Source organism: Pteronotus mesoamericanus, unplaced genomic scaffold, assembly GCF_021234165.1.
Source record: "Pteronotus mesoamericanus isolate MK-2021 breed Mesoamerican mustached bat unplaced genomic scaffold, CSHL_Meso_final contig_59, whole genome shotgun sequence".
NCBI classification, from domain to species: Eukaryota; Metazoa; Chordata; class Mammalia; order Chiroptera; family Mormoopidae; genus Pteronotus; species Pteronotus mesoamericanus.
The window spans coordinates 1853889-1881069 of NW_026555206.1; the positions used below are offsets into that span (position 1 = coordinate 1853889).

At 37.5% G+C, this 27181-nt stretch overlaps 2 protein-coding genes across 5 annotated transcripts in view; one reads left to right on the forward strand and one right to left on the reverse strand.

The window, feature by feature from the left end:
• Positions 1–27181, forward strand: part of NRG3 (neuregulin 3) — a 1143185-nt gene that overhangs the window by 198735 nt on the left and 917269 nt on the right. The gene's annotated exons all lie outside the window — the stretch shown is intronic.
• LOC129076285 (transmembrane protein 230-like) lies at positions 8883–9155 on the reverse strand. The gene has a single exon (XM_054580455.1). It carries the CDS (start codon positions 9153–9155, stop codon positions 8883–8885), a length of 273 nt encoding a protein of 90 aa, XP_054436430.1.

The window sequence follows — 27181 nt, forward strand, 5'->3', positions numbered from 1 at the left end:
GCCCTAATAAAATGTGTCTTATTGTCAGGAGTGGGGGTTGGATTGGAGGACTGGGTAATTGGAGGGGTCAGTTCTATGCAATTGTTTAGAGATCCAGGCAGGTGGAGATCCCTAAGTTTACATTGATATTAAACAGCTAGCTGGCAGAAAAGTGCTGGGGAAGAAATAATTCCTCCCAAAACCCAGTGACTCAGGAGAGACAAATTACTTCACTTTCACCTGTATTTCATTGTTGAAAATTTGTTAAATGGCACCACTTGGATGCAAAAGGGGTTGGGAAATGTAGCCTCCACCCTAGTAACTTGTCTATACTTTAAAGGGAAGCATGATTTTTTTTAATGGACAGGTAAATGATCAAAACAGACCCAAATACCTGTCCTTTTTGGAGTGTACCTTCAGTTGGAGGAAACTAATATTAACAAAATAATAGTAAAATAAATATTTTGTCAGAGGGATATAAACATTATGCAGATAAATAAAATCGGGGAAAAAGACAGGGAGTGCTAGATGTGAAATTTTAAATGGGTTGTCTGGAAAGACCTCAATGAAAAAGAGATATTTGAGCAGCTATTTGAATGAGGTGAGAGTGTGAACCAAGTAGAATCTAATGGGGAAAGCATTCAAAGCAATAGAATAGCAGATGCAAAGCCCATGATGTGATACCTTGCTTGGTGTGTTTAAGGATCAAGAAGATGGCTAATGGGAGCAAAGTAAAGCAAAGGAGAGAGAGAATGATATGATAAGAGATCAGAGAAGTAATGGGTCCCCATCATACAGAGGCCTTAGGGGTGACTAAGAATTTGGACTTTTACTCTGAGATAGAGGGGAAGCCAGAGGGGTTTTAGCTGAGGAGTGAAATGATTTGATTTATACTTTAAAAGAATTACTCTAGTTGCTGTGTTGAAAATAGGCTGTGGTACTGTGAGGGCAGAAGCAGGGAGATGATTAGAAAGCTTTTTCGATAATTGAGATGAGAAATAATGGCAAGGTAGAGCAGACGTATTGAGAAGTGGGTGGATTCTTGATTTTTTGAGGGTAAAACCAACAGGATTTGTTGATGGATTGGTGGTGAGGTGTAGAGGAAGAGAGGAGTCAAGGATGACTCCAAAATTGTCTGAATAGTTTTCTTGAATTGAGATGGGAAAACTATAGGGCAGTGATTTTCGATTGCGGTGCCATGGTACACTAGTGTGCCAATATTATTTTTTAAACATATGATCCCTGATTATTTAGTCAGGGAAATTGACCTCTTTTTCCTTAGACTGTCAAATTAAAAAATGACAACAGTCAGCACAACAAAACTCTTTGGTGTAAATGACTCAAGTTATACCTAGTTTTTTCTCATATTGGCAAAAATACATATTTTTTGCATGCCGTGGAATTTTAGTAATTAGCTTACATGGGCCATGAGATGAAAAAGGTTGGAAATCGCTGCTGTAAGGGAGATCTCATTTAGGTGTTGTTGGGGTGTATCAGGAGCTGATTTGGTATGACAATTAGATATCAAAATTGAGATGAGAAGTAGGCAATGAATCTGGTGTTCAGTGGAGCCAGGAGAGAGGGTGGTATTAGTAAGGAATAGCTCCAAACATTGAGACCTGAAGGACTCCAAAAATTGGAGTTTGGGGATGTGAGGAGGAACCAGCATGAGAAAATGAAAAGAAATGGCCAGAGTGAGAAAACCAGGATAATCTAGTGTCAAGAAGCCAAGAAAAATAAATATTTCAAGAAAGAAAGAGTGAGCCAGTTTCAATCCCTGCTGATGTGTCCAGTAAAACAAGAACTGGGAATTGATTGGAAATTTAGTTGTGAAGAGTCTGAATAGGGTGGTTACTGGTAATCCCAGCAAAAAGTTTTAGTGTAGTGATGGGGTGGGAAACTGATATTTGAGTGAGATAAAGAAAAAATGAGAGGAGACAAATTTGTGACAGTTGGCTTATTTAATTATTTTGTGGGGTTTTTTTTTTCCTCCTTAAAGAAATGGAAGTGGTGATTACAATAGGAAGTCAGGACAAGAAGAGTTTTTTTTCTAAATGGAAAAGTTAACTGCATTTGTAAAAAGACTGGGGAAAATTTATGAGGGAAGAAAAAGAGAGGCAGATTAATAAGCAACAATCTTAAGTCAGTGAAAATAGTTGGTCAGGTGCACTAGTGAAAAGGTGGGACCTAGATAGGCTCACATTGTTTATCCATAAAAATTCAGGGTAAGGGGCAAATGTCCGAGCTTCTGGGAACTTCCTTAGAATTACTTCTTTTTTTCTTAGGGAAGTAAGAAGCAAGGTCATTTAGAAGAAAGAAGAGAAAATATAAAATCATTATTTTGGATAATGGGCTAGTTAATGAAAAAGGGAAATCTTTGCAGGAAGTTCCAAGGACGCACTTGACATTAGTAGTCACATAATAAAGCAAAACCAGTCAACCTGGTGGTGTGTTTTTATCCCATCATATTACCTGTGTGTATAGTCTTGGTGTATATGGAGAAGTTTGTTCAATGAGATTGGCATTTTTTCTTGGTGAGTAAAATGGCATGAGAGAGTGTTAAGAGAATTTAGTGTGCAAGCAAGAGAGTGATTAAAATTGAATATCATAGACTCTAAACTAGATGAAGTGAGAGTGATGAGTATTTGAGCAGGATAGTAGAAAAGATGAAAGGATCAGCGTATTTGAGGGCTTTTTTTTGTAGTTATGTTATTAAAAAGAATGCCCTAGAAACACTGGAGTTTGTAGTCAGAGAGTGGAATCCTTGAAGCAAAGAGGATGGAGTGGTGGCAGTTGGTAATGAAAAGGTCTGATTCAGTAATAGAACTGAGGAGCTAAAGATGGCTGCAAAACAAAATCATTTGAGAAAGATCAAAGATTGAAGGAGCTGAGGTATTGGAAGGATCATCCAACTTGTTTAAAACCTGACAAGTTTGACATGGACAGTGATATATAATGTGTCATTGAGCCAGGAACTAAAATCTTACAGCTATGACCTTCAGCTATTTTTGCAAACACATGAGTTAAAATTCTTCTTTGATGTTCTGGTTGGGATAATCACTGAGTTATTGTTGAAATAAAAAGTTTTATTTTTATCTCATTTTCAAAGATACATGCATGGCTATAGGATTCTAGGTTGATATTATGTTCTCTTAGCATTTTAAAAATATTGTTCTACTGCCTTTTATGACTTTAGTGCTTGCTGTTGAAAAGCCAGTTAAGCTGATAAATGTACTGTTTATTGAAGGTAACTGTTTTCTCGATAGCTGTTTTTATAACTCTTTGTTAGTGAGTTTCACTAGAATTTATCTAGGTGTAGGATTCATGACTTTCTGATCTGAAGATTGGTATCTTTCAACAATTTTGAACATGCCCCATGTATTGTTTCCCTGAATATTCATTGCATTCTCATTTATATTGTTGGACTTTCCAACTCTATTACCATTTTCTTAAAACTTCTTTCCCTTGTTTCCCATCACTTTATGTATCTGTGCTTCATCCCCTGTATTTTTCTCAGATTTATTTTTCAGTGTACTTGTTTTTTTCCCAGTTGTACCTAATAACTTTTAAGTATTATATTTTGATTTATATAGGTTTATTTGTTTTTTTTAATCAAAAGTGCTAAATTTTGTTGGTCTCTATTTTTCTTACCCCTATCTTCAATCTTCTCTATTATTTCTTTAAACACATTTAATATGCATGATTTTATAATCTCTATCTGATAAATCCAATATCTGAACTCACTGGGAATCTGAATCTGTGCTTTATGTCACTTACTGCTCATGACAGTTTATTTCTTCATTTATACAATGATTTTTAAAATTATGAGTTTATATTCCTTTAGTCTTTATCCTTTCATTTTATTAGGGTAATGTCGAGGCACAACTTAAATTTTCTTCATAAAGGATTCTCATATACTGCTTTCACTTAACTGGGGGCCTTTGCACTCCAGAAACATTTTAAATTACACTCTAAGTTTGAGTTTGGTTTGAGGGAGGAAAGCATAAAGTTTATGGTTTCAAAATACGAGTATAGACTTCTGTTTAAAAATGTATCAAGAAAGTCTTTCTTAAAATTTTTATTTATTTATTTATTCTCAAAGAACCAAAGCTGAAAACTGCACTTCTAATGGGTTATTATGTGTCAGAGATCCAAGACTCCTACAGAATTTTTAATTTGATCTTCCACAGTGGCCCCTTATTTACATGGCTTACTCAAACTGAGATCCTAGGCCACCAGTAACTACCATAGGAATTCAGGAAACTATTCTATTTCATTGCTTGCTCACTCATGTGAATTCTATTTTTTTTGTCTTAATCTAAATTTTTTCTGAAACATTTCTTTATTGCTAATACAGCTGTGCATTAAAAATGATTCTTTGATATATTTTTAATTGTGATAGATTGGAAATAGGAATGGTATGTTCTGAGAACATTTAATTAAAGTTATAATAACTATAAGTCCCATAGGAGGGAAGTTTCATCTTTTTGTTTGTTTCTCAAGATGCCTTAATATATATATTCTAGGATTGCATTTCTTAGCTATATATTAAAAGCTATTTCTTCCTTGGTTTGTTGTTTATAGTTTTAACTTTGTTAATGGTGCTATGTATTTCTTTTCCTGATACAGAACTTTTAAATTTTATATAATCAAATATATTGATCTTTCCTTTTATATTCTCTGCCTTTTATGTTATGCCTGAAATTTTTCTGTATTGATGAAACTATTTGCTAGTTATTCCATGTAGTTATTCCTGGAATACATTTTTCAAGAACCCATTTCCTTAATAGAATATAAATGACTTTTTATGTTATACTAAGTAGTTATATATATTTAAAATATATGTTTTAACATATGTGTTCTTAAACTATTATATTAAATTATAGAATATATATTTATAAATATGCAGTAAAAATACAGTTCCATGACAAGTTCTTTTTTTTTTCCCTTCATTCATTCATTTTGTTTGTTTATATAGAAAGATTGAATGTTGTCCTACGTTTCTTGAAGCCTTGAGGAAACAAAAGAGGGAAAGTTGAACATAATGAAACTCTACATCTAGGCACAACTGATAAGTGAGCAGCCAATTATGATTTAGTATGCTGTTGTTTTCGGTGACAATCTATTTAGCATGGAAACCTGTATGGTAGATATATCTCTTCCAGGAAGCAGTCAGGGAAGGCTTCCTAGAAGAAACTACTTGAATTATGTATTTTTGATTTGTGTTTGTTCACTGGAGATGGTAGGGAAGGACATAGATCAAGAGAGAGAAAGCCAAGCTAAGGAAACACCTGTGATGTTTTCAGCAGAGAAGGTCATGGGTTATTTGAGAAATTAAAGACAAAGTGGTTAAATTTGGGGAGTATGGAAGATGGTGATGTGCACGTGCTGCCAAATAAAGTTAGACAGGCAAAAAAGGCCAAGGGAATTGTAGGTATTCTCCTGAGAGCAACAGGATTCATTGGAAAACTTGAAACTAGAGTAATGTGATCAAATTTGTTTTTTCAGAACAACATTAGTACTGTAGCCTTTTCATACTAGGTGGAAAGTAGCAGAGCCTGAAGAGAGAGGAAGTCATTAAGAGGGTATTGCTGCAATGTAGATGAGAAATAATTGTGGCCTAATGAGTGAAAGGAAAGTGGCTGTGGAGGGATATGGGCTCATTGGAGATTTCAGAGGCAGATGGATAGAGAGGGATCATAAAATGGTAAAAGTGAGAGAATGGAAGGAATCATGGATGTCACCGACACTTCTTTCTTGAACAACTGGTAGATGGATTTGCCATTATCTGAGTTAGGTGACAGAAAGAAGGAGGTGCTGTTCTAGGGGGGAAATAAATAATTTTGAGGGAGATTTTGAAATAGTCGTTTATAAAATAACCCAAGTGAAAATGTACCATGTCCTCTCATTTTCATTCCAAAAATCACCTCTAGTCTCTCACATTCCTCTTATTTATCATCAGTACTTTGTCAGTGATTCTCAATTGGTCTTCCCATTTTTAGTCCCCCTGATCCTTCTTTTCATTTTTGTGGCTTTGTTCATTCTCTTCCCTCCCCCAGATCTTCTGCCTACTTAACTGCTAAAGCTTATCCACAGGAACACCTTCATCCTAAGTACCACCAACCTCTAATATCATTTCTTGATGATTATCATTTGATTTAAATATGTGGTAACTTTGTACAAAAGTCATGGGCATTGGACATGACAAATCCACTTCTGCCATATACAGACACTTTGCTGTTTAGCAAGTCCACTACTCTAAACTTCTGTTTCCCCCTTTCTGTTGAATGAGTAATAAAGACCTTGCTGGTTGTGATGGGGAGACTTAAAGTTGTACAGTATCTGACCCCTAGCAGGTATATAATAAATGGTAATGATTACTAGTATTAAGTCTTCAAATCACTTCTCTCAGTCTGTTGGCATTATACTCTTATTTTTGTGTCTCATTCTATGAGGACAGGGACAATTTCTTGGTTATCTTCACAATAATTAATAAAGGCAAGCATATGTATGGAAAAATATATAGCATGAATAAGTATTTTCAGCATGAGGGTCTCTAAGAATAATAGAACTATTGTAGAAAACAAACTTACTTAAGTGGACAAATTTCCTATTGTGTGCTGTGAAGTGCTGAGAGATGCTCTCTTCTACCCTGAATCCTTCCAGCCTGAACTGCAAAGATTTTAAATATGTTCCACAATTCTATTCTTGTGAGTAGTAATTTTGGTGGTTATGCATAAATCAAATATGCAATAGAGGACATTTCAAGTGGTTGTATACACAATGATGTCAAGAATATGCTATAATTTTTATTGAATATCATCTGATTAGCATTTTTTTTGTTTTTAGCTTTGTGAAAATTTATTCTAGCAAAAATGAGTATAATAATTTCTAATGGAAATATTGTTCACCTGGGTTCTCCAGTATCTAGACTGAAAATTGGCCTCGTTTCTTGTTAGAAGAGTTGCTTGTGGCCTTTGGATTGGAAGATGCCTGGATTGACCAACCTGTTGCCAGCATGTGGCTACAGTGAGAAGAAACAGGGGAGATCTGCAGATTTTCTCTCCTAGGGGGAGATCCCTCTGCCTCCTTCTCCCAGTGACTAACGGGGAAGCTGGAACATACAGGATGGTGGATATGCTCTTCTTAACTTTGGTTGGCTTGTTCATGCCAGTTCAGGGGACAGTTGTGAATGGGAGTTCAGGCTTTGAGGTCAGGCCTTTGTGGATCCAAATCCCATTGCTGCCATTTCCTCCAATTGTAATCTTGAAATGATAATATAGATTTTTGAGCTCAAGATGTTTTGTATGTGTATATTGTGTACATGCATGCATGTGTGTGTAAGGTGTTTTTTTTGTTTTTTGGGATTTTTTTTTTAGGTTTTGACATTTTAGTTTCCTTTGAATATAAGTTACTTTTTGCAAGCTAGGAATCCAAATCAAACTATGGCAGTCTAGTGCTCTAGAGATCCAGGCCAAATCTATATCAGAATGACATAATAATACAAGGTGCTAACAATGAGGCTACAAAATCTAAACAATTACTTATTTACATTTTTATTTAGAGAGTAGCTGTAAGTCCAGTCCTTAAAAGCATGATATACAGAACATCTTAATCTATAAAGAATATAATTATTCAAATTATATGGTGCCTAACCTGTTGATGAACCAGATCAGAGCTGACCAAGGAATGGGGAACAGAGGAAGTATTTACATTTTGAAAACCTGCTCTAAGGTTTAAAAAATTCTTGGTTGCTCTTAATAAGAATGCAAGTAAAAAATATTACAGATGCATCCACACCAATATTTGGTTTTTGCCAAGGTCTTCCATTAGAACATGAAGTTAGAGCATAACGGATAAGATAGATATTTTCAAAATAAATTACTTAGGAATAAGACATTTGACATACTATGTTCTTCCATTTGCCACAAGAAAGAAATGACAATAAAGACTATTTAAAAGACATGCTCTACTCTGAAAAGGGTCGTGGCAGAAATACTTCCCACCACAGAATAACCTCCTGCTTTTTCTCATTAATATTTTCATTTTTCCATGTGTCAACATAAGAAATGCCCAAACCTATAAGAATTTTTGTGAATTTATTTGAGTCAAATTGACAAAAATTGTTGGGAAGCAAAATTTAAAGGCATTGAGAAAATGCTCCTGATAATGCACCTTACTTTATACATCAGAATTAAAGGGAAAAGTCATAAGGGGGAGAAATGAAAGTCATCGATAATAGATTAGGGAGGCAGGAGAAAGTGGGGAATCTCTGGGGTTGGATAAAATGTAAAAGGAAGAGACACTTCTCTTACATAGATGGGTACAGGATAGTTAACAGTCAACAATTAACATGCTAACAGTAATGATGAGGAGATCTGTGATCTCCCTTGTTATCTACTAGATGCAAAAAGACAATAGACAGGCTCAATTAAGGTAAAGATTAATTTTGCCAGGAAAGATTCTAGCCTAGGACATGACTACCAGCCATAAATTGCTTTTAGTTTAGTTAAAGTTTCAATTCAAGACCATCCTGTGTGGTTACTTTAGGTCTCTGAGTTTGTAAGGCCACCAGCCAGGCCTCCCCTGAGCTTGTTATGTTTAGTATGTGACCCTTTTTTTGTCCACACATGATACAGGTTCATGTGGAAAAACTCATCAGTTTTTTGTCAGGGCCAGAAGGTAAAAAATAGAGCATGCCCTAATTAGCTAATTGTCAACTCAGTTAGCATCTTTAGGAATGATTCATAAAGCCTGGCCATTATTTTGTTAAACATCTGCAAACTGCAGAATTCTTTAGCCCTTAGCCATAGTTACTGCTCAATATCTTAAAGCTGAGCTCAGTCCCATCTGACTCTGCTCCTCAGAGCCGAGGTGGGTGCTAGTCATCAACGTCTGGAATGTCATCGTAGAAGTAACCTCAGTGGCCTTAAAATGTGTAGTAGGCGATGTGCATACAGGTGGTAAAATCCTGGTAGGAAGCCCAGGATGCCAATGATCAGAGAAGGACCCACAAGATCTGCCCCCACTTTACTGATATATCTGCCAACAGGAAGGAGTCTACAATAATAAGATAGGTGACAAATCAGAAACAGCACTGTAGCAAGCTCGATGGCCTTATATGGAATCTTAGGAGGACTTTTCTTAAACTGAAGGTCAATGTAACCATCATCCATGCTGGAGAGCCTCGAGTTTTACACTTCACTACTGGGGATTCTGGTAGCCAGGTTGGTATGAGATGGCATCACAATGCACTGACACAGCTACAGTCAGAGTTCCCCAGCAAGTTGCCCTATTCCTACAGCTTACCCATAGTTGGCAACAGAGACACTCAGCACATGGTTCAGCTAACCACCACCCACCCTGCCCTGTCCTGCCCAGAGCAGCTCAGAGCTGGAAATGGCTGTGTGAGCCTTTATGATAGTGCATTACCCAAGCAGGTAAGGCAGCTGGATTTTCTTGTTCCTTGGAGATCTAGTTGAATACATATTGTTCTTCCAGTCCCAAGGTCTTTGAAATTTGAAAACTCTCCCCTAAGGTTTTTATAAAATTTCCTCATTGGATCTTCTTCTGGTCTCCTCTTCCTGCAGTGCCTGTGTTCATAATTATTGCTACTGTTTCATTCCATGTCCATCAGAATGTAAAACTAAGGCATTTGCATGCATGTATGGGGTGAGCAGAAGGAGCATGGCAGTATCATAAAGGGATAACACTGTGGGTCTTTATCCAGGCCTCCTTTCTTCCTCTCTTCTCCCATTTCTCAGCTAAGGCTTCTTGCTCCATAATGATTCTCCTGAGCTCCAAATCAAATTTCCTCTGTTATGCAGAATAGTAGCTTTTTATCTGTCTCCTATACTCACACATCCAAAATATCAAGGTTGTCTGCAGTACAAAGGGTTCTCTCCTTAATAAGATTCACCCACTGGAGAAGGTAGTAGGGTTGTGTCACCCTTTTTTGGTATTTCTCTTCTCTCTCTCCCTCATCTTTCCCTTGTACACACACACACACACACACACACACGTAAATCACGTAAGTCATACAAGCATTTACACACATACATCTTATAAGAATGATAATACTGTATCAGTTGATTTGTCCACTTGCAAATATTTAATAGCACCTATATGGAAAAATTAATCAGCAAACTGCTTGATGAAAATTTATATTAGTCTCCCCTTTGCTTTTGATGACCAAATAATAGCTATCCAAAGATTAGCTTTGGGCTACAGTTATCTAGACTCTGGGCACAATGTATCAGCAGAACTTTGGTGGGTGTTGTGATCCAAGAGGCCTGGCAAATGAAACCCTGCTTCTTTAGAGTTCTCTCATCCCTTCCCAAGGCACCCTCTATGTCCCAGCCTGTCTGAGAGCTCAGCGTGGCTCATTCCTCCATTATCTGCCTCAGTCCCCAGTCTCATCTGGGTGCCACGGGAGGGCTACTGTGATTGCTGGGAATGTAGACTGACAGAATGGTTAAGACCTAAGGGGAAGCTCAGCTGCTGGGTGAAAGAGAATAAAGGGTATGACACAAATTGGCTATGCAGTCTCTTTTTCTTCTTTTTGATGATGCCTCTGGGGAGAAGTACCATTATCCAAATGTGAAAAAAAATTAAAAATGCAAAAAGGATGGCAAAGAAAAGGAAAATGCTTCATTTGCTTTTTTGAAAAGGACCTGTCTCTTTCCTTGCTGCATGCATGGTCTGACCCGTACCACAGCATCTGAACCTGGGCATCCGATGGGGGTGGTCTGGGCCTATGCAGCTCCCTCATTTGAGAACTAATATTTCCATTCAGCCATGCAAAGGGCTGTAGTCTGTCTATCTGCCTGCCTTTCTTTGTCACCCTGAAACCGTATTTGTGCTAGGGAACTTACCTGTACCTTACCTAATCTCAAATGTCCCCTTTACCTTCAACATTAAAATTCCTCTGTGGTTCCACACTTATTCTTACAATTCTTGGGATGAAAATATCTCTGGTTCCTATCACTAGAAATGCACTTTAAGTTTATTATCATTTTACAGTCTCCAGTTCCTGGGTTGTCTTTGTATCAAGATACAAATATGAAAAAAAATTATTATAAATATATTAGCTCAGAATAGTATAGAAAAAGTAATTGGAAGAAACATGAGGTGAAAAGGTGTAAACATATTAAAACAGAAACTACACTGTTCCACTGATAAGGGATTTCTGCTCTGTTTGTGTAGAGACAATGTATTTTTTGGAGAGAAGGAATGATACAGTATTTTTGGTCATATGTGAAGTTGCTTTCTAAGAATAATCATCTAATGTCCTGCTTAAATCCCTCAGTCCCTTTGTTTTGATATAGAATAAGTAGAGATAAGTTCATATGCTAGTATTTTGGGAGCTAAAGAGAAAAATGATGTAGTCAAATGGAGAACAAGTCTCTCCCAACTTTCTTTGATCATTCCAGTGTGACTTGCGTACTGGCTGACACCACGGAAATTTAATTCCTGTTTTACATAACAGCTGGGAGAGTAAAGGATCCTAACTCAAAAGAATTTGACTTTTAGGGAGGGTTCATTGTCCTGATGGATGTCTAATATGGATTTCTCAGAGGGAATCCCCTGCCTCTTATTTTGATCCAGTCTTGCATGTCTGTCATCATGATGAAGAAATTATACCTCTTGTCAACAAGAAACATAATTTTTCTCAATCAGACTTTTATATATAGGAAAGTTGACATTTTCTGGTTTAGAATTTCATCAGTGAAGTGAGGGGTGGCTTAAGGGAAAGATTAGACTAAAAGAAAGAATGATTCTGTGGTCCCATCTTCTTACACAGCTTATAACCCTATGAGGAAATTGATCTAAGACCTGGTTCCGCTAGTGAAAAGGAGATTTGCCTAGTCTACCTCAGAGGGCTTTCATGTGGATTCACTCAAATGAAATAATATGAAAAAAGATGTATGCTTAATAAAATATTATAATTTTGTAATCCTTTTATTATGACATACCAAATACATTCAAAATAATATATTTATTATGAAGCATAATAAAACACTAAAACACCACTATTAAATAAACATTTTAATTCACAATTAATATAAACATTTTAATAAACAATTAAATTAACATGATTTACTGAACAAACATAACAGAAGTGTGAGTGTAGGAAATGATAGTTGGGAAAGATGCCAACTACCATTAGACTAAATGAAAAAAAATAATCAAAATATGAATAGACTTGAGTTACTAACTGAATTAAATATAACCTTTGGTGGATAAGTATAAAGCCATGGACTGAAGTTCAGGGAAGCAGTACATGAAGACAGGATGGCTTGATGCATAGATAGCTGTGAATATTTAAATAGTGTAGGACAAATATGAGCTGAGAGTGTGCTCCAGAAATGCATGAAGTGCTGGCATGAGAAAACTGAAAGGCTGGCCCACTGTCTTCACCTGACATCCCTGTAGCTAAATGTTATTCTCTCCAGAAAGTCTACAGAATAGTGAATTTTGGAATAGCAAGAATGTGTATCTGCATTTTAACTGGAAAAAAATTTTGTGTTCCCATTTTAACCAAAAATTTAACCATGGTTCTCAGTAAAACTACCCTTACATACCATATAAGAATCCATCAAGTAGTCATGCAAACATAAAGAATTTAACACACCATTTACCCCATTATTTAACAATGAACTTATTTGTTTGTATTTTTATGTGCAAAAACAGCATACAAATTAAGTTTTCATTTTATAATTATTACCTATTTTGATGTGCTTTATCATTCCACCTTTTATTCTGAAATATTTTATTTTTAAGATATTTTATCCTGGCTGGGTAGCTCAGTTGGTTAGAGTGTTGTCCCAATACACCAAGGTTATAATATTATAAAATATTATAATTTTGTAATCCATCTCTTATTAGGGCTCATACAAGAAGTAACCAGTGAAGGTGTAAGTGGAACAACAAATCAGTGTTTCTCTCTCAAATTAAAAAAAAAAAAACCCACAATTAAAAAAAGGCCTTTTAGATTCACTATCTCTAAAGGCATTTCTACTTCTATAGGAAACATATTAACTTGAAAACTGTGGAGGTAATTGATAGTGATAATGAAAAATCCATTTTAAAAGCAAAAGCAGATGCTCATTATAAAATAAATAGTTCAAGGCAATTGCAGCCCACTCTGCTTTCTTTCACATAGTCTGACTTGAAATTAAACATTCAGTGATGTGTATAAATAGATTTGAAAGTAGGATTTATATTTGGACAAAGACCTTTGGGTAAAACATTGCAGAATGAGAGTGCCTGAGTGAAAGATATCTATATTGGGTCAGTTTGTAGCACTGTGAAGGGTGCATTAACTACCATGTTATATGACTTGGTAATTCTTTTCATTTTGCTGGACTCCAGTGCCTGGAACATAGTATGGGCTCAATAAATACTTGTTGAATTACTGGCAAAGAAGTAGACTATAGACCAGTGCCTAGAGGTTATCATTAAAGAGTTATCTCCATAAAGGAAAACTTTGTGACAATTATAGATGCTAGAGAAAGTGTGAGATGATGTATTCTCTGTCTCCAAATGTATCCTTATGGAGGAGGGAATTTTCCTATGCTGCTTAATTCCTCAGGTATAATTTTAAATGCCACAGCCAAAAAGCTTTTCCCCCCAACTGATATCTTTAATTACTTGGTCAAGAGTCTTCTCATTCTTATTCTTTTTATAGTAAAAATTATTAATCGAGTTACTATCTACCCTACTTACTCTGTGACAAAAAAATACAATCCAATTTATAAATTTCTCAAAGATTCATTTTGCATTGCTCTAATCATTTTTGTTATTGTCAACGTTTTCATGTTTTTAAGATATCTTTCCTTTTTACTTACAGCCAACATGGAGGTGTATGTAGGTACTTTGCCTCCTTGCACAACCAAAAAAAGTACAACAACAAATTTAAAAACAAAAAAATAATCAGAACTGCCAGATAATCAAACTGTATGGAAGTCAGACAACCAAAGGGTTAAAGAGGAAACATTCATCTAGACTTGTAGGAGGGGTGGAGATGGGCAGCCGGGGCATAAAGGATGCCCAGAAAGGTGGTGGCTGGAGGACCAGGCAGGTGAGGAGGTGGCTGGCAGACCAGGTGGTCCTACATTTGTGTGCGGATAAATGGGGAGGAACAGCTGGGGAGAGAGACAGACCTCACAATCCAGGGTTACAGTGCAGGAAAAGAAAGTCTCAAAACCTCAGCCTGTAAAAAACTGTGGGGGATGTGGCAGCAGGAGAAACTCCCAGCCTCACAGGAGAGTCCATTGGAGAGATCCACAGGGTCCTAGAATGTACAAAAACCCACCCACTTGAGAATCAGCACGAGAAGGGCCCAATTTGCCTGCGGGTAGCGGGGAAAGTGCCTGAAAGCCTGCTGAGAGCTGGTCAAGCAGCATTATTCCTTCTTTCCTTCTTGGACACCTCCCCCACCTACAGTGTTACAAGTCAGCAACCTAGGTGGCCCTACCATGGTGAATACCTAAGGCTCTGCCCCTTCCAACATAACAGAAGCACTGAGACAAGGAACTATGGCCCAAATGAAAGAACAAATCAAAGCTCCAAAAACAGAACTAAGCAATGAAGAGATAGGCAGTCTATGAGGTGTAGAGTTCAAAACACTGTTAATCAGGATGCTCACAGAAGTAGTTGAGTATGGTCGCAAAATGGAGGAAAAAGTGAAGGCTATGCAAAATGAAATAAAGAAAAATATACAGGGAACCAACAGTAAAGGGAAGAAAACTGGGACTCAAATCAATGACTGGGAGCAGAAGGAAGAGATAAACATTCAACCAGAACAGAATGAAGAAACAAGAATTCAGAAACTGAGGAGAGGCTTAGGAACCTCTGGGACAACTTTAAACATTCCAACATCCAAATCATAGGGGTGCCAGAAGGAAAAGAGGAAGAGCAAGAAATTGAAAACTTACTTGAAAAATAATGAAGGATAACTTCCCCAATCTGGCCAAGGAAATAGTCTCTCAGGAGATCCAGGAAGCTCAGAGAGTCCCAAAGAAGTTGGACCCACGGAAGCACACACCAAAGTACATCATAATTACATTACCCAAGATTAAAGATAAGGAGAGAATCTTAAAAGGAGCAAGAGAAAAGGAGACAGTTACCTACAATGGAGTTCCCATAAGACTGTCAGCTGATTTCTCAAAAGAAACCTTTCTGTCAAGAAAGGGCTGGAAAGGAGTATTCAAACTCATGGAAGCCAAGGACCTACATTTGAGACCTCTATTCAGCAAAGCTATCATTTAGAATGGAAGGACAGATAAAGTGCTTCCTAGGTAAGGTCAAGTTGAAGGAGTTCATTATCACCAAAGCTTTATTGTATGAAATGTTAAAGGGACTTATCTAACAAAAAGAAGAAGATCAAAAACTATGAACAGTAAAATGACAACAAACTCACAACTATCAACAACTGAACCTAAAAGAAAACAAAAATGTAAACAAACTAAGCAAACAACTAGACCAGGAAAAGAATTACAAAAATGGAAATCAGAGGGGAGAGGGGAATGTAGGAAACGGTACAGGGAATAAGAAGTAGGAGTAGTAGTTACAAAAAAGACAGGAGGATGTTAAAAATAGTATAGGAAATGGAGAAGCCAAAGAACTTATATATACAACCCATGGACATGAACTAAGGTTGGTGAGGGGGGATGCTGGTGGGATTGGGATGTGGGGCAGAAGGGAATAAAGCAGAGGAAAAAACGGGATAACTGTAATATCATAATCAATAAAATACATTTAAAAAATAAAATAAAAAATCTTTTTTAAAGTATAATTATTAGAGTGAACCTGAACTATAATATTTCTATCTATATCTATGTCTATAATTTTGTTTCTTTTTTTAACTATGACTTCCAGAAGTTAGTAAAGGTATTAGTGTTTCAAATATCATTTTGGGTTTTATTTATTTAGACTAAATATCTAAGAATAACCACCACATAAAATAAACATTGTCTTGGTCATTTACCATGCAAATATTAATATAAGAATATGTTTTATGATTGGCCTAATAAAGAATAAAATATACATCCACACATGTCTGTATTTATTTACATGTATTACATATGCATGTATTGCTTTTCTTTAATATACATATATTTCATATACATGTATAATCTACCAAACAAATTTGTTGACATGCATATGGAATTTGGAATCTGGCTAAGTTATCACGTACTGTTACATGCTTTTCTCTTCCACTTATAGTTGACTGATGCAGAGAAGACAGGGGCTAGGGATCCTTGTCCTGGTTTCCAATTTGGAACTCTGCTATATGTGTTTTCTGCAACCTGGGCTACACATACAAAACTTATCAGACTGCCAGAAATCCTATAATCATACAACTTTCAAAATCCATCTGCTGAGTATTCAACTAGGTGCTCCACTTATATAAGACCTGAAGCAAATGCAAAGTAAATGTCCCCATCCTGCTAATGACAGTGATGTTTGCAGGACCAATGGAGAATGAGGACAATGATTTTAATGGCTTAGGAAGACACCAGCCAATTCTCTGCTCAAGATACTTAAATTCTTTCTCCTTGCCTCCCCAAATCCTTCTCCTTCTCTCCTTTCTGCCTCCTTTACTCTGTTCCTCTCTTCTTTCCTCTTTCCCTTCCTTTTTCCCTTCCTTCCTTCCCCCATCCCTCCATTCCTTTCCTTCTTTTTCTTCCTTTCTTTCTTCTCTTTCTTTCATTATCAGTTAACTTTGTCATATGGGCTCTCAGAGTTCTTGGGATTCAATTTGTGAATAATCCTGTCTCCAAACTCATTAATAAGACAATTTTCAAATATTAGTGTAAATCAACATATATTGTAGAAGTGATTTTAGTAGCCCTTCCCAAATAAAAGCCAAGAATTCCCTTTCACTTTCAGCTATTAAAATTCTAAATATATAATATAAATAAATTCTAAATATAAATAAGAAGCATTAGAGAACATGACTGTAAATTTTATTTCTCAATTAGCTTTAAATTTCCTTAACTTGAAAATTAAAAATGCAAGTATAACAAATTTGCCAGCTGGAGCATTTCTATTTCATTGTGAACTCAAGGTTACAAACTGTTTTCTGAAATTTTTAAGCTGATGGGTTTATTTTTTATTCCAGTTATCTAGCAAAATTAATTCTTGAAGACTATTTTAACTCAGGTTTTAGGACACCAGGGAGTAGGTCTCAATTTTGTTTAATTTATTTAATTTGTGTTAATTATTTTTTTTCATTTTAAAAGATGTCCCCACCTTACCTTCCTGTCCTATTTGTTGCTTCTTTTCTAATAGCTACACTGGTTCCCGTAAGGGCATCAGTGGATCAGCACTGTGTTGTTCAGAGAGGCAGCACCAGATCAAAAATGTTAGACCCCAGCAGTTATTTTTAAACAAAGTGATGCAGAAGAGCCCTTGGAGAAACTTTGCATTATTATCGTAATATTGCTGAAACAGTTTTTGTCATTTCATTTGAATAGTGCTTTGTCAGTTTCACCTGACACATGGCATGGTCCTCAGGGATATAGGCACTGCTATTTAGTCTAAAGGAAAATCAATTTATAATTTCTGTTTTTGTATCATTTTTGTGAATATTTATCATAAAAAACAAGTAAGTATATTCCTTCATTCCCTTCAGTTTTGTAACACTCCTCCCCCACCAAACTGCTTTTAAGTGATGATCTAAGAGCATTGTTCAACTGATAATTCATGTTGAATGGGTGAGTGTCAAACAGTAGTATTCCAGTTTATAAATACAAGGATTTCAAGACTAATTTAATTAAGAGAAACCATTCTTCCTTTTTATAGCTTTGAGATAATGACAGTAACAACTAATACTATTAGAGAATTTAACCATTTATGCCTTTTAACAATTAGCATTTAACATCTCACTTGATTTCTAGTACTATGAGATACAGAAGATAAAATGTGTGTGATACATCAGCTGCTGATGACAATGGTTTATACAGTTTTTAAAATGTGTAAAATAAGGTCATAACTGCTCAGTTTAATAAAATTTATTCCCCATTTCCTGCCCTCAAGAAGTTTACAGCTTAGTGGAGAAGAAATATACTAATCACATAAAGTTAGAATAAATTTATAATGATAAGCTGCAACGTTGCTGCTCTGAAGTACAAAGAGCTGTGGGAACATATAAATAGAGTTCTAATGAAGGCTTCCCTAAGGTAACAATATTAGGATTGAGATTTAAATGATGAACATAGGTTGCTTAGATGGAAACAGTGATACCAAGGGAGTGGACAGGGAAAGGGAGAGAGTGTTCTCATAACATCAGAGGGACAGTGGTAATGAGGTAGGTGACGTGGACACCTTGGGTCATGCTGGAACCTTTAGTCAACTTATACATTGTTGTCTTTGTCTGTGGACCATAAAGTAGGGGATGAAATAATCAGATCTCTGTATTTAAAAATCACTCTGGCAGCTATAAAAATGTAATAACACTGAATGCTCTTTTCACTAAATCACGGTAGAATCTTATAATACTTTAAAATAAGCAAACCAAACAAGAAGTATATTTGAGTAACAGTCGGTCTACAGAAGAGTTTAATTTGATTAGGGTTTTGAACATTATAAGTGGAAATACAAATTGCTTCAGACAGTTTATGATCTTGGGATGGTAGTTTCTGTGTCAAGAGGGAAGCCCATTCCTCTTGATAATATCATCAGAACCACAGAGCATGTCATTAAATAGCAGATTATTCTTTAAAAATTTCATTTGTTTATTTTTAGACAGAGGGGAAGGTAGGGACAAAGAGAGGGAAACATCAATGTGTGGTTGCCTCTTGCGCATCCCCTGCTGGGGACCTGGCCTACAACCCAGGCATGTGCCCTGACTGGGAATCAAACCAGTGCCCCTTTGGTTTGTAGGCTGGTGCTCAATCCACTAAACCACACCAGCCAGGTGAAATAGCAGTTTAGATGGCAATGTTTCTGGGGTGGAGATAGATTGGATAGAGGTCAGCTTGCATTAGAGTGAGAAAGTTGGCTTCATCTGACATTGGTGGAGTATCTGGACCTTAGAGAAGAGTGTGCATGGAGAATCCAGACACATGAAAAGAGGCAAAGAACAATGAAGTGAAATAATAAGTGCTAAATATTAATACTTGTTTCTATACCCAAGGAGTTTCCTGACTGGAATCCTTCCTTCACAGCAGTCCTGAAGGTCCGATCTGGTTCTAACTGTTGCCTGGGTCTTGGTTTTCTGAGGGCACCTCCTTGAAAAGTCCTGAATTTGTCCTCCTTCAGTTGCTCATTATCCGTGAGGCAGAAAGGGATAAAGGTTGAATGGAAAAGCACTTGTGCTGCCTTCAACACCTTTCATCTCCCACCCCCTCCAGCAGTTCATTCAGCACTGTCCTCCTTCTATCCAACACAAACCTCGGTCTACAAAATAAGCATCACCACTGTGAAACAGGCTGGGTTTCCTTTTGAAATAAAGAGGTTAGAAAACTGAGACAAAGTTGTTATATTGAAGAAGACTACTTAGAGAGGCAGGTGGAAGTTCTTCTACTGCGAATCTGCCTTTACAGAGAACGGGAAAGTTAAGCCAGAGATGCCACTAGCACAGTTAATACACATCTACTGTCGCAATGGATGAGGTACTAGGCATGCATAACCATATTTAACTTAGCAACAACTGTATGAGACATACAAGGAGGACCCCCAAAAATATGAAATTTATTTATAAAAAAATGTATATTTTCTTACATGCTTAAACTTCAGTTACCTTCAAAGTATTCTCCATTTGATACAATACACCTATTGAAATATTTTTCCCACTGCTCAAAACAGTTTTTGAACTCGTCAATTTTGATGTCTTTTAGTGCTTCTGCCATTTTTTTTTTGTTTCACCTTTTTCCCATGGGCAAAATGTTTCCCTTTGAAGACTTTTTTTTCATCTGGGGAAACAAACAAAAAAAGGCGGTTGGAGAGAGATCAGGTGAATAGGGGAGGTGGGGCACAGAGCTCCTGCTGCCTTTGGTCAAAAACTGAGGGAAACTTGGCACAGCGTGAACAGGTGCACTAGTATATCACCCATCATGAAATGGGCAAACATGTTGAGTATTCAAAAAACTTCGCTGAAGCCAAACTCAGCCCCTCACAATGGCAGCTGGTAAACTGACACAGATGGGTTCCTAGAACACTCACTTAAGTTGGGAGTGTAGAACACTCCCTGTACTACAAGGGGTCCACCTTGCAGGACATAATTCCATTTTTGGGGTCCCCCTCGTATTTTTAATAAGTGTAAATTATGAAGATTAGAGAATTTATTAATAATGAAGGTCATATAGACAATAAGGATAAGGTCCAGACCCATGCCTGCTGACTCCAAGTCAAGGTCTAATTCAGTTCATATGCTTCACTCATTTTAAATTGGTATTTAAATTTGTAATTAATTTTTTTATCCTTACCCAAGGACCTGTTTATTGATTTTAGACAGAGGGGGAGGGAGAGAGAGCTGGAGAGAAACATCGATGTAAGAGAGAAACATCATTTGGTTGCCTCTTACACATGCCTCAGCAGGGGACTAAACCCACAACCTAGGCATGTTCCCTGACTGGGAATTGAACCTGTGATCATTTGATTTATGGGACAAAGCTCCAAACAACTGAGCCACAATGACCAGGAATGTATTTAATTTTGAAGAGGGTTATTTAAAGCAAGCAAAAAACGAAGTCTTGATTGTAAAAACCTTATAAAACATGTTAAAAATAATCTAACAGTGCTGGAGAAGTTTCATGTTGAAATAAGTAGTAAAAACTGCAGCAGTGAATTATTGGATATAAATTAGTGATAAAAATGTGAAGGTTAACATAACTTGCCTCTCAGGAAACTTTCACTTTTATTCCGGTGCAGTGTTGACACAGTGAAAGAAGGGATTCTCCTCTCTTATTAATAATAGTCTTTTAATATCAAGGAAAATCATGTAATACCTCAAAGATTTTTCTACTGAATGAGTATATTTGATTAAACACCATTTTGAAAGATCCACATTATCTGAGAAAATAACAAATCTTAGATCTTACATACGCTTTATAGGTGTCAAAAAATATGTTGGTCAAATGAAGACGAAAGTGTATGAGTTGTATATGAGTTGAGCTGAAGTTTGACTTAAAACAGCTGCTCTCAGATCTGTCCTGCTAGGCCAGGAAGTTTGACTGATGGAATACAGCTGTCTTCTCCTCTGTCCCCAGCAGGACTGCTCTCTGAAGTCAGTTCCTTCACACCGAGGGGGACTTTTAATTTTCCAGAGAAAAATAAGCCAGTTGAACACTTGCAAAATGGGAACCAATAGTTTCAAGGAAGAAGAGAGGGAAACAGAAAGTTTAAGTTAAATTTAATAATGTAAAAAAAAAAACAAGAAAATATGAGTAGATTTTATCTTTCTTTGAGATGATAAGTTCTTTTAAATTATTGAAGTAAAGTAAAACACTGTACAGGAAATATGGATACATTTAATGAAACAAAGATTAAAAATGTCAGTATGCCAAATGAAGATACACAGCGAAATACAAACTGGAAAATATTAGAGACAAATAATTTTGATAAAGAAAACCTCATTTAATAGAAAAAAGACAAATGACAGAAAAAAGAAAAGAGCAAAGGATATGACCAAGCAAATCACAAAAGAAACAAATGGAAAATATTGCAAATTAATTAGTCTTTAAAGCCAAGCAGGTTGAAACAATATGTTTGCCTGTCAAATTATTATTTTTTATTTAATTAATTTATTTATTTTTCCAAATACATTTGTCTCTGCCTTCCCCCCACCACTTCCCCTACCCCCCTACCGGCTTTCCTTCCCTCAATCCTTCCCAACGTTGGCTTTGTCCATGAGTCCTTGCTATATGTTCCTTGACTTGCCCCTTCCCTTCCTATTCCCTGCCCCCCCTACCTCCTTCCCTCTTGTCTCTGTTGATTTCTTTTCCTTTCAGTGTTGCTGGTCTCATTTTCCTTGTATCTTTGTTCTGTTGGTTAGGTTCCGCTTATAGGTGAGATCATATGGTATTTGCCTTTCACCCCCTGGCTTATTTCACTTAGCATAATGCTCTCTAGTTCCATCCATGCGGTCGCGAAGTGTAGTAGTTCTTTTTTTCTTTCTGCTGTGTCGTATTCCATTGTGTAATGTACCATAATTTTTTGATCCAGTCATCTACTGATGGACATTTAGGTTGCTTCTAACACTTGGCTGTTGTAAGTTGTGCTGCTATGAACATTGGGGTGCATAGGTTTTTTTGAATTGGTGTTTTGGGATTCTTAGGGTAGAGTCCCTGCAGGGGAATCACTGGACCAAAAGGCAGTTCCATTTTCAGCTTTTTGAAGAAATTCCACACTGCTTTCCACAAAGGCTGCACCAGTCTGCATTCCCACCAACAGTGGACTAGTGTTCCATTTTCTCCACAGCCTCACCAGCACCTGTTGTTTGTTGATCTCTTTATGATGGCCATTCTGACTGGTATGTTGTGGTATTGTGGTGTGTTATCTTTGAGCTGGCTGAGCTCATTGAGCTTCCTTAAAGCTATTGTTTTGAATTCAATATCTGGTAGTTTACTTGCCTCTATTTCATTTAGCTCTCTCTGTGGGGATTCTTCCTTTCCCCTCATTTGAGGGGAACTTCTTTTTCTTCTCACTTTTGTGAGTCTTTTTTTTTTTTTTTTGCTTCTGCTTTAATTGATCCATCTAGATTTCCTGATTTTGTGGGTTAACTTCTACGGTAGTAAGCAGGTCTTTTTATTTATTTTTTTCTTTACTTTTCTTTCTGGTTCTGCTTCTGATGATGTCAGTTGTTGACCCTACCTGACCTTGGGCCATTTGTTTGAGCCTTCCTGATATCTACTGTCTGTGTCTGTCTCCTGTGATTGTCAATCTGGTCACTCTGTCCTCATCTGTCAGGCTTGCGGGACTATTGGGCCCTTACAGCCTACTGTCACTCAGAGGAGTAGTCTGCCTGAGCAAGATGGAGATCGTGGACTGGGGAAGAGTCAGCACAGGAACTCCCCAGCGCCTCTGTCTCCAGTCTCTCCTCAGGGGTCTCTGGGCAGCTGTGTGACCCCTTCGGCCAGGGATCCACTATTTCTGCGGACCATGTTGTAATTGCGCACCTTCAGGCTCGGGTGCCCACTTCTCCCTCTTTGGGGGCGTGGCCTGTCTGTGCAAAATGGGGACTATGGAATGGGGAGGGACTGTGCTCCAGGGATCTCAGATAATCCTCCAGTTCTTTCCCCAACCCCTCCATCTCCAGTCTCTCCTGAAGGGTCTCTATGCAGCTGTGTGCCCCCCTTGGCCAGGAATCCTCTATTTCTTCCAGCCAGTCTGCACTCAGCCCCCAGCCCACACCGGCACAAGCTGTGTGTGGAGCGCTCAAAAGACAGGTTTACTGATTCACTTATGCCTGAGCGATATGGTAGGTGCAGGGTGGGAGGTATGTTATCACTGGGGCTCTGCTGGCCACCGTCTCTGTTCTCTTCACAAAGTTTTCCTTGCCAGTCTTTCCTCAGGCACCAGCCCACTCTCCTGCCTCCTCTACCCAGAGATCAAGGAGGGCGTCTGCCACTGCAAATTTTTGCGTTGGCCCTTTAAATGTCTCTTTGCATCCCCAGCTGCCTGTCTCTGGCAGAGAGCGCCCCTAAGCGTTTCGGTTTGTGTTTTGTCTGTGTTTTCCTGGTTTCAGCTGCTGTAGTTTATGGGTCCTTGTTTATGATTCAGAGCCTGTTCTTCTCAGGGGGATCCAACTGGCCTTTTCAATGTCCCTCTGGTGCTTGTGCCCGTGGGCGTCCAGCCCACCCTCTCGAGCCTCAACCGCACTTCTCACCCGTTCAGATGTACGAAAGTTGATTCCACTGTCTGTCTGCAGCTCCAGGGCTCCTCTCCCTTTGTCATTACATTGTTTTCCAGGTGATTTTTCCACTTTTCGTCACAATTCCAGTTTGATCTTGGGAGGAGGGTCCATGTGACTCCCATTCACTTTTGTGCCATCTTTTTTCTCCTTTCTGGGTTTTAAAATCTCTGTGGTATGTGTGTGTCCCTTTTTTCAGTTTTTAATTCTTCAGTACCTAGTTGACATGAAATTCCTTACATGAAATTCTCTTTAAAATAACTTGTGTGGTTCTGTCTCCTGACCTGATTGTACATGTGCCTTAGGAGATTTGTGCCTACTTGTTCCCAGCTGTGCGAGGACCTTAAGGATGGTCGGACACTAAGTAACTAACTGCTCAACAAATATTTGTTATACAGAATCTATGCCTCCTTCCTAAATTCATATGTTGAAACTGTAATCGTCAGTGTAGCTGTATTTGTAGATGAATTATTATCTTTTTATAATATAAAACATATTGTTTAAGTAGCTAAATCATTACAATGCTTTTTGTTGGCATTTTAGCAATATATAGTCATTAAATTGTATAAACGTATCTAGGCACTTACATTTAGGAATTTTTGTAAGAAAATCATAAGATATCTATACATTGATTCCAAATGCAGATTTTTATCACAGAATTATTTATAGTAGTGTAATATTTTAAATAAATGGAATATCTGCAAAGAATGAATTGGTTATTTAATTTGTGCCCAGTGTTCCTGTAGTACTCTAATCCAACTTTGTAATTCTCAGCAAATTTATATTAATTATTCTCATTTATTCAATGACTAAATATTTATTGAATGCCTAACATGTGTGCCAGATGCCATTTAATATACTGGAGACAAAGTAGAGAAAAATTCTTGCCATGCTGTAGAAATGATTAAACAAAAAAAGCATCAAAAGAGTAAAAAGCATGTTATATAGTGATAGTGGTATTAAGAAATAGTGAGCAGGGATGGACATGATGATTAGGTGACAAGTGACTGAAACCTGCCTGAGGTGAGGGGTAGAGAGTGTAGTCTATGGAGAAGAGCAAAATGAAAGCCCTTAGGGGAGAGAATAGAATGCTGGCTGCCCTGAGCCGAGAGAACCAAAGACAGAGCAGTGGAAGAGGTTGATCAAAATGCAGGGGTTGCTATAGGCCATCATGAGGATGCAGGCTTTGTATCCAGACAGGGATGGGAAGCCATTGGAAGGTTCAACCAGGGAAAACAACATGATTTTACTTACATCTCCATACCATCTCTCTGGCCACTCTGTTAAGAATTTGCTGAAATGAGTCTAGAACCGAAGAGACCATTTAAGAGAATGTGCAATAATAAAAAGAGACGTTGGGGGCGTGGGCTCATGTGGTAAGGGAGGAGAGAAAGAGTGGAGAAGGATTGAGATGTGATATTTATAAATTTATTTACATCATTTAAATATCTCAAGCTTATATTTAATAAGCAAGCTATCTACATAATTCAAAGTCAGAACTATTTTAAAAGGTATGCAAAGAAGCACAGTCCCGTCTCCCTGCATCTATTTTATTAGTTCCTCTTTTATTCTTTCAGTAGTTCTTGATATGAATATCTTTTTTTTTTTTTTCCCAATGCGATGGTTTGTCTTCCTCTGACAGAACAGCCTGAGTTCTGGGTTGGCAGGAGGCTCTCCTCCATGTTGTCATTTAGGAACTCAGGTTGCTTCTGTCTTGCTTTGCCATCATCCAGTATGGTCGCCTTTGTCTGCCTGATCCAAACTAGACTGAGTGAGAGTACACTCATGTTCTGGGTCCCAGGAAGAATAAAAAAATGTAGAAGAGACACACCAGTTCTTAAGGTCCCAGCCTATATGTGGTCTGTATCACTTTTGTTTACATTTCATTACCAAGAACTTAGTCATGTCACCATCCTAACTGCAAGGGAGGCTGGGAAATATATATGTGGGCAGGCACATGCCCAACAGTTTAATTATTATGAAAGAAAGAGCACTGGCTGTTGTGGCTCAGTGAACTGAGTGCTGGTCTGTGAACCAAAATGTCACCCGTTCAATTCACCGTCAAAGCACATGCCTAGGTTATGGGCTGGGTCCCCAGTTGGGGGTGTGCGAGAAGCAATCAATTTATGTTTTTCTTGCACATCAATGTTTCTCTCCCTCTCTTTCTCCTTCCCTTCATCTTTCTCTAAAAAAATAAATAAATACAAAGACTTAAAAAAAGATAGAATGAATCAGTTTTAGGATACTGTAGTATATCAACCAGCATGTAGCCCAAATACCAAATAGAGGATCTTCATTTATTATAAAAAATTAGGTTGGAGTTTTGTTAAAGCTGGAAACATAGAAAACATAAGGATAAAAGGTCCCTTCAAGCAATGGAGCATGTCTCAGGGGCTTGAAAAGACAATATTTCATTTGTTCTAGAGTAGTCAGCAGCAGGCAAGAATGACTGATACTCAGAACATTGCTCATAAAATACTTTACATTTGAGTAATGATTTGTATTTAAAAGTATTTATACAGATTATCTGATTGAATGCTAAAAACATTCCTGATTCAGAAAACCAAGTCTAAGAAAGGTAAAGGATCTTGCACAAAGTCAGTTTATAAGTTGCAAATGTGGGATCAGAACCCAAGTCTTCCAAGTTCTAGTACAATGTTTTTTACACAGACACACGCAAAAAATGCTGCCTATACAATTTTACACCCTGTGGGGGGATTGGAGCTTTATTTTTTGCTAGTCTTTACTTGTGCAGACTTTGTGTAATTTAGATGCAATTATTAAGACATCACCACTCATCTGAACAAGAATAATAATTTATTACCTGATGACCACCTACTGTGTGCCAGCCTCTGAGCTGAGCATGTCATATATCCACATATCTTACTTTACTCCTCATAATGACCCAGCAAGATGGAAATTATTACTTCTGTATTACAGAGGAAGAAGCTGAAGAGGTTCGGTAACTTCTACCAAACATACGGCTATTACCTGGTTGGGCCAGGATGGGAACTCAGGTTGATCCATATCTTTTCTTTCTATGCTACCTTGAAAGACAAAAGGGATTGCTTCACTGGCCTCAAGGAAGGACACACAGGCACTGCTTGGTAGTCTCAAGCCTGAAGCAGACCAAATTATCTCAGTTTATCCTAGCCTCCTGACCTCTCATTGGAAATCCTAGAAATTGAACCCGTTGTCAGTTCTTCAACTGTCCATGATGTCCAAATGCCCTTGTCCACTGGGCTCAAAGATAGTTATGGCATCTGAACTGGAAGTAATCAAAGTTCTTCCAGTCCAACATGATCTTTTTATAGATGGTGAAATTGAGACCTAAAAGTAAGA